We start from the raw sequence: 8,688 nt of genomic DNA on the forward strand, positions 1-8,688 counted from the left end.
TCTAAGCACTCAAACCAAGCAGCTCTCCAAGTTTGATCTATAAAGCATCAAGACTAAAGTAACTTCTTGTATAGTGTCACAAGTTCTTAGTTTCCTCAGAGTCACATATCATACAGGCTGAAATCATATGAGTAATTGCAAGATCAGTGTGTTTGAAGTCTGTCCCTTGAATACTTTATGACAGAAATTGACTGCTCTCTTGGCTTCTCTTAACTGTTATCTTTTATGGGAGTGGCAAGTAGCATTTTTTTTTCACTCATTTTGTTGCCCTTGTTCCGTTTTCTTTGATGTAAAAAAAAAGTGTTTCAAGTCTGCCCATTGGATCAGACCATGGATTATAATATTATACAGGCTGAAATACTTGCTGAGTTGCTTGCTTTGGGTTCCTATAAGACCATTGTGCTGACTTGTAGAGCTGACCTGCATGTCCTTCCCCTCAGCCCCCTACAGATTTGACCCCTCCCTGGCGAGGCACACACAGGTCAACTCACGCCAGCACCCGTGTGAGTTGCCGACAGAAAGACAGACCTTTGCTTCATGTCCCTCCTGTCTGTTGGGCTCCTGACGGCTTCTTGGTCACTCACAAAACAGTACAGCATTTTGTCACTCATGGACTAAAATGTTCTTGTCATCAATCACTTTATATATGCTGGTGTAGACGTTCAATTCTCTGGTTTGTAATGACTTGTAAGAAATAATGGCTTCTTGGTCACTCACAAAACAGTACAGCATTTTCTCACTCATGGACTAAAATGTTCTCGTCATTAATCACTCTCTATATACTAGTGAAGACTTTTTTTTAATTTTTTTTTTTAAGGGCAACAAAAAGAGTGTAGAAAAAAAAGAAAAGCCTGCTACTCACCGCTCCCACAACAGACAAAAGTACAGAGTGGCCAAAAGAGAGGTCAATTTACTCTGATTTCTAATGACTTGTAAGAAATAATGTGTATGACATGAACAGGGACTATGGTGATGAATTGCTGTGTGTTATCCGTACACTTGACACTCGCCTCTATGCATCAGTTCCCCGTAATGCTTCTGGTTATGTTTCTGTAAGGAGTTGAGTAGCTAAGGTTACCTGGGTTCTCAGTGGCCACCTAAACATGATTGGATTGCTTCTCCTGCACGGCATTATTTGTTTATTTTTGGCCTGCAGTTGAAGCATGGCCGTTGCCTTGCCTTGACAGACTCTCAGTGAAAGGTTTGTTGTCCACTCTGGTGCGGGAGAGTGTGTATGTGTGTGTGTGTGTGTGTGTGTGTGTGTGTGTGTGTGTGTGTGTCACGGGTGTGGTGTTTGCTGTGTGCCCGGTGCCTTCCTTTGTTGCTGCATGAACTGTTTCCTGCTGCATGGTTGGGCATGTATTGTTTGAAGTTTTTGTTTTTTAATTTTTAAGTTTTTGTAATTTTTAAGTTGTTTTCCATTATATTTTTGAAGTTTCTGTACTTAGCTATGTAGCTCTGCAAGCCAACCTTTAGCATTGCTTCTCAAAGTGTAGGAAAAGTCTCCCTCCAGCCACCAGCACACACACACACACTCTGTGGACCGTGCGTTGCGTTAGTGACTTTGTTAAGCTAAGGTAAGACATTTTGGCAAGTCCACCTCTATGCTGAGTGACTCTGAGCAGTGTGGTGAGCTGAGTCCATCACAGTGAGGGTTGGTGGGTGCCTCGCCTTGCTGGGCCCGGCCAGGATTTTTCCAAGAAAGATGCCAGGCCTCGAGGTTTCAATCTCTATTTTTATCAGTAAATGGTTGATATAGAACCTTTATTTTGACTTCTTTGGGAGATGGTTGGAATTATTGCCACACAGAAGCTAATGCCCTGCATCATTCCCAGGGTGGTGGTGGCAGGTGGCAGGAAGGTCTCTGCCAGATTTTTTAAAAGTGGTGTTTCATTAGCAGTGATGTGACTCATTTGTCTTTTTGACCTGTTTTTCATGATGTGGTTAATTGGTTTTGTTGATTTTTATTTCATTTTTATGTTTGAGTTTGTAAAATGTCGCCTTAACTCTGAAAATGTAACACTTCTAATTAACTCCATCTCAGAAATATTAGTAAAAAGCCAAACTATGCCACAACTCTAGGCAATGGGGCCTTTCCAAACCTTGTAATGAGGGGGCGGCACTGTGCCACCCGGCCCCTCGCTGTGAAGGAAACAGAAACACACCTTCCATTGGCTTTCTCTGAGTGGGTCCAGCACAAGACTCATCATCTCAACTCAGTAGTCAAGCCGTAACCTGAAATGTCATTGCTATCCCTTCCACCTGGACTAAGTGAGCCACAGTTATCTTTGTGTTCCCTGGAGTGTCCTGGTGAGGGGCTGGGCTGCTGCTCTCTGGTTTCCTGCTGTTGTTTCTGATTTTTGTTTGTCACTGTTGCTTGTAGAAGTTCTGAGTGAGTGAGTGAGGTGTTCACAGCTGTCTAAACATGATTTCTTTGTGTTCACTTGTTCTGCAGTTTTTTGAGGTTTATATTGTGTAGTTTGTTGTATTAATTTTTCATGGTGGAATTAAAAGTATATGACCATGATTCCATAGGACTGTGTGCAGTGTTAGAGGCTGTAACCCATCTTGAACCTTAACAAGTCCTGGATGGGGGATCTAGTTCTCCATGTGTAAGAATTTTCAAAATCTGGGAGGACAAGAGATGAAGAGGTGCAATTAGAACCTTTGCTGGGGCAGGGTGGAGTACACAGACACCAGACAGAGTACCTGGTGAAGAGGTGCAATTAGAACCTTTGCTGGGGCAGGGTGGAGTACACTAACCCCAGACAGAGTACCTGGTGAAGAGGTGCAATTAGAACCTTTGCTGGGGCAGGGTGGAGTACCCTAACCCCAGACAGAGTACCTGGTGAAGAGGTGCAATTAGAACCTTTGCTGGGGTAGGATGGAGTACACTAACACCAGACAGAGTACCTGGTGAAGAGGTGAAATTAGAACCTTTGCTGGGGCAGGGTGGAGTACACTAACACCAGACAGAGTACCTGGTGAAGAGGTGAAATTAGAACCTTTGCTGGGGCAGGGTGGAGTACACTAACACCAGACAGAGAAACAGGTGAAGAAATGGAATCAGAGCATTAGCCTGAACAGGGAGGAGTATGCCAACATCAGACAGGGACAGGGAGAGCTAGAAGATCTTAGGAAAGGCCATTATCCTATAGTGAACTGTTGATGGTTAACCCGTCCACTGCGATTGGCAAGGATTTGGCCTTCACTGGTAGCCTATTAACATACACTCCCAGGTCTTTCTCTGCCTCTGTGATGGATAGTGGAGTATTTCCCATGTGGTATTGGTATGCTGGATATCCTCTCTCAAAGTGCAGGACTTTACATTTTTCTTCATTGAATTGTAGCAGCCACTTTTTGCTCCATTCCTGTAGCTTGGTGATGTCTTCTTGTAGGAAATTTGCACTCAAGGGGTTAATGATGTCTGTGTTGCGCAGGAATACATCCAGAGCCTGCAGAGGAAGGCGTACCCGACTGGTGACAACGGCACACTGCAGAGTGACTCCACGCACACCACCATGCTGCCCCCAGACCACACGCAGCTGGCGCCACTCACTGAGAGTGAGGACGAGGCCGGCAGCTCCCAGCCCCCGCCCTCCCCCCCTGAGGCTCCGAGACTCACACGCGTCACCATGCACTAGGGTGGCGGCGAGGTGCTCCTGGCAGCGATGGTGGCAACTGACCATGTGTGTGTGTGTGTGTGTGTGTGTGTCCGGGGGAAGGAAAGACCAAGTGGCTTTAGACGCTTCCAGAAACTGTGTGGATTTTGCCGCACCAGAAATGGCTGCCGTGGTCTTGCCACCAGGACGCTGTTGTGAAAGGTGGACACCTAGTTCTGTGAGCCAAGTTTGTGTTTGTTTAGAAAAGAGAAAAGAATCTTTGCTGTCCTGTGGAAGGTGTTTAGCCAGAGCATTAGTTAGAGGATAAATAAAACACTTCTTGGAGTGCTCCTGAAAACCTGAGATGACAGCCAGTGCTTATGCTGACAGCCTAGGACAACTCCGTGAGGGGACCTGAGTGATAGCGGCATGGTGAGCATTAGCAGCATAGTGACAGCCATGCCTCAACACTGCAGCATACATGTACTGCACAGTGATGAAGTTAGATATATATAATATTGAACTATTATTGTGATATCATATAGCAAGTGTGTGTGTGTGTGTGCATGTGTGTATGTGTGTGTGTGTGTGTGTGTGTGCGTGTGTGTACAAGTGTGACTTGTGAGTATGTGTGCATATACAGTACATCCCTGACTGTAGTTCTGTGTGTTTTCCCTCTTGTTGCCAGACTCAAAGTGTAGCTAAAGTCTTTCAACACCTGTAAGCTGTCTGTTAAGTAGCCCAGCAACCTGTAACTGTCAGTGTGCTGTCTTAATTTAGTTCCACTGCCACTGACTCCTGGCATCTGGGAGGCTAATCAAACGTGCTCTCCTCAGCGACCATTCAGTGGTGGTCTGTGATGGTCCAGACTGTGGAGGTGAAGGGGCTGTGTCAGCTGGGTACCCTGAGGGAAGCACATGAGCTTTGTGGCCTGTTGCTCCCTGTCCTGTGAAGGCGATGTGCTGAGAGCCTTGCTGTGGCTCTCTGCACCATCATGTTAGGTTCCCGCTAGTCGTGGTGACAACTTGCCCTGTGAGTGCTGTCCTCAGGGTTATGTAGGGTGCCTCCTGGAAGGTGTTTTGGTGACTTATACAAACAAAGGAGCACAAACACTCAGAAGCAGAACTACACAGAAGGATGCAGTTGTTTATAATGTGATAAGTAGCTTATGGTGTTGGCTCTTCCATTACTTGGAAGTCTTGGAATGAAGCATTCCACACTCCATCAGAGAAAGAAGGTAACAGTTGATATCTACTGGGATGACCAAAGTCACCACCAGCCAACTTGTCCCTAAGTCCTGCCCTCTTCCTCCCTCCCTCCCTCCTTCACGCTCCAGGACAGGGTTCTCCTTAACTACTTGTGGGATTGTGTTCATGGTTTGGCTCAACTTGTTCACTCAGCCAGTCATTAAGTGAGGGACAAGGTGGCTGGTGGGTTGTGTGAGCAAGCCATGTCCCTGAATGTGTCATCCACTGCTCACTGCACAGCTGCTCAAAGGGGAGAGCACACGCTGGCTGCTCAACACACAGACAGTGGCAGCAGCAGCACCCTTGCACAAACCTACTGGGCTGATTTACCTGAAACATTTGTTGGTCAAGGAACTTCTCCATCTCTCTTTGCTTCTGGCATTCTTGATGGCTTCAGCCTGCCTAAATAATATCATGAATCATGTATTTTTTGTTGGTAAATGTTACTTAACTGAATTATCTTCCTTTGCTTTTGCCCTTACTGAGTTGCCCATAGACTTAATTCTCCCTTATCCAAGCCTGGGGGCAAAGCAGTCTTTGGTTTCTTTCTTCTTATGTCATTATTTCTGCAGCATCTGTAAACACTTTCAGACGTAAGTCTCCCTTAGCCAGGCCTGGGGGCAAGGCAGTCTTTGGTTTCTTTCTTCTTATGTCATTATTTCTGCAGCATCTGTAAACACTTTCAGACGTAAGTCTCCCTTAGCCAGGCCTGGGGGCAAGGCAGTCTTTGGTTTCTTTATTCTCACATCACTATTTCTGCAGCATCTGTAAACACTCCCAGCAAACCAAAAGACACCAGACTTCTGTTAGCAACTTGCATGTTTTCCTGGCAGCCCTTGGGAAGAGTGTGGTTTTGGCTCACTGTCTGGCTGGTGTATGACTCTCATAGTCGCTGACAAGACCCAAGAGTAATGGTTTGCTGGGCTATTTCAGATGAGCTTTCGTGATTTTTCTTCTTGCATACTGCCTATAGTCATACAGTGTGAAATGTTTGTCCATACCACCCTTTTTATTTCATGGAATATTGGTTGATTTCTTGAGCTCATCACTAAGGTTCAAGTATTGGTACAGGAGTGTGGCACCATGGCAGCTGTGTGAGGCAGCCTGGTGCCCCTTGTGGTGGCCAGGGCCCCGGGCACAGCCTGTGGGCCACTCTGTGATACTGAGCTGAGGCAGATGCAGCACTCACATGGCCACACAGCTCAGCCTTTGGGTTGTATTATAAGACATTTCACCACCCAAGAACACATATTTGACAAGGCTTTTGTAGGAGTTGTGGGCATTTCCAGGAGTAGTTTTATGACCCTGGTGGTAGTTTGACCCTTTCTCTGTACCATGAACCTCAAGAAACACTCATTAGAACCCAACTGCCCTACTCTTTGGCCTTTAGAAACAGCTGATGTGAGAAGTGAAAGTGTCTTATAATACTGACCTTTGTTACACACTGGAGGCAGGCCACTCTCAGTGTTGCTTCCCCAAGGCACCCGTCTGGGGCATGAGGACAATTTTTAAAAGTTAGTAAGTTGTTTATTCTTTTTTTTTTACCAAAAGGAAATTGTATTTGATTGTATGAAATTCCGTGTATCTTGGCTGTCACCGCCCTTCTGAGAGGAGTGTGGTCACGGCCCGGAGAACTTGTTCTTCCAATCTTTAACATGGACTCATGTGATAAACCCTCCTGAGTCAGGTCTGCAAGGATTGAATATTCTGAATGTTTTCTCTCAGCTCAGGCTTTAGGCATCAAGTGTGCTGCTGCTCCAATCTTTCTTTCCTGTTGAGGAGAGCATTGTGACAGCATGGCCCTGGACGGCCCAGTGCAGCAATGTGGCCGGCAATGCAATGCCACAGCCATCAGTCAGTGTCTTTGTCTTCTTGTTTACCTTCGCTGAGCAACTTTCACCAAAGACCTTCACTCCTGCAGTGCTGAGACACCTTCTGAACACGCAGCCCACATGGACATGTTAAACATTTATTATGACATTTGTTAAAAGTTAAGTTTTCCTTTTAACTTCTATATGAAAGTTAAAACTTGCAATTGAGGATGGATGTTCATGTATGTATTATGACCCCAACAAGGAATATACCTTTTGCTAGTCTGTTGAACTCCTTTTTTTAACTATGGTTTAGGTTGTCATACTTTGTTAAGTTAGGTTAGGCAGGATCAACATGGATTCTTTGGGGAATTCAGTTTTTGTTTAGGTCAAAGTAGCCACGTAGCCGTGATGGTGTGCACGTGTTGCAGACGTTAAGTTACCTTTACATTACCTCACCACTGCCATGAGCTGGAAAAGCATGCACAAGTTGTACATTACTACTTAACTATCTCTCCTATATCCATGGTTGCTGCACCAAGACCAAAGACCATAATAATCAGTACCAAAATGTATTACCAGCTTTCATAGTTGACTCCAGTCATGGATTAAGAATCCAGGGGGCTCACTCCTCTAATGAGGGTTGCCTGCTGTGGGCCTAAGCTGCAGCCTGAGCTGCAGCAGGCGGTGCCAGGCACACTGAGGGGTGCTCCTCCTCCTACCTCCCTCCCTCTCTCCATGTCTCCACCTTCTCTTCTCTTTAGATTCGTCTGTCTGAATACTTGGTACCATAATCATCCCAGTCACTTAAGGCTCAATATGTCAAACTCAAAATATTAAAGAAATACTTATTTTATACAAGATGAAAGGGACATTCTTAAGAGCAGTGACTCTGTACAATATGCTGTCCCGCATGCAGGTGGGGCCACTTCAAAAGATTATTGTTTTCCTGCTTGAAATGTGAGTTGCTTGGAGCAAGGCAGCCTTCAGACACTTCTTTGAGCTCTACAAACTGTGTTCTTATTGAAGGGTTTGCATTTCCCATATTTGCTTTCCTATAGTTCACTTTGCCAGCTCTTTGGTGACTGTGATGTAGAAAACCTCCAGCACTTTTGGGTTGAGTTTTCTAGTTCACAGTTTCTGTAATAAATGCCATAGTAGGAAAAAAAGACAGAATCCAGGACTTGCTGCCAGTAGTAGACCAGTTTTCCTGTTGCTTCTCCAATGTCAGCTCAGCAGACAGCTGTGAGGTCTGGCAGAGTTGTCAGGGACAGTATTGCAACTCCAGTAAACTGCACAATAAGATTAAGGTGACCCCATCCACTCCTTGGTAGCCATCCATGGACGTGAAGGAAAGTCTCATATCAGTGTATCATCAGACAAGTACTGATACATAGGCCTAGATAGCTTGTTTGTGGTTTAGTGCCAATTTTGTTGCTTCTTGGACCCCTGCAGAGGGTGTTGTCTCTGGCGGCCTAGGCTTGAGTAACTTGTGCCTCTGCCTGACCTCACAGGGTGGCTGGGCCCAAGCCTCCTCTGTACATACTTGGTGCCACTCACTGTCTCCAATGCTCCAAGGGTGAGTGAGAAGTTTGTATAAGGAACACAGTTTTGTATAACCCGACAAATTGGTGTGTGTGTACATTATGTAATCATTTCTTACAGGATGTTTCAATGCATCTCTTCAGAAGCAAGTTATTTGTACTGTATGGTATCATGTTCTCTTTAAATAATAACAATGTTTCAAATTTACATGACTTTTTTTCCCACACAATTGATCAACTAACATGGAAAAAATACTCACACATATGTTTGTAATTCTTTAAATGATTTCTGAGGCCAAGTTAAATGGGATATTACATTTATTCCTCAATCAAACCTGTCACACTCTGGAGGTGATGGTTGCTACCCCTCTTGGCATGTGTTCAGGGCTATGTGGGAGATAAGGGATGCTGGGTATGTGGGAGATGAGAGAAACTTGGTATGTAGGAGATGGGATATGAGGGATGCTGAGTATGTAGGAGATGG

At 45.2% G+C, this 8,688-nt stretch overlaps 1 protein-coding gene across 3 annotated transcripts in view; it reads left to right on the forward strand.

The window, feature by feature from the left end:
- The window catches only part of LOC126996243 (transmembrane protein 198-like), a 79,804-nt gene extending 71,392 nt beyond the window's left edge, over window positions 1-8,412 (forward strand). For 2 of the 3 annotated variants that reach the window (XM_050856612.1, XM_050856613.1), the window contains one exon: window positions 3,441-8,412. In XM_050856612.1, coding sequence (XP_050712569.1) covers window positions 3,441-3,644 — 204 coding nt within the window. In that variant the 3' untranslated portion in view covers window positions 3,645-8,412. The remainder of the gene's footprint in view (window positions 1-3,440) is intronic. The other variant, XR_007751121.1, reaches the window with a different exon arrangement.
- The last annotated feature ends 276 nt before the right edge of the window (window positions 8,413-8,688 follow it).

The sequence above is a fragment of the Eriocheir sinensis genome, chromosome 9 (genome assembly GCF_024679095.1).
Source record: "Eriocheir sinensis breed Jianghai 21 chromosome 9, ASM2467909v1, whole genome shotgun sequence".
Classification (NCBI taxonomy): Eukaryota; Metazoa; Arthropoda; class Malacostraca; order Decapoda; family Varunidae; genus Eriocheir; species Eriocheir sinensis.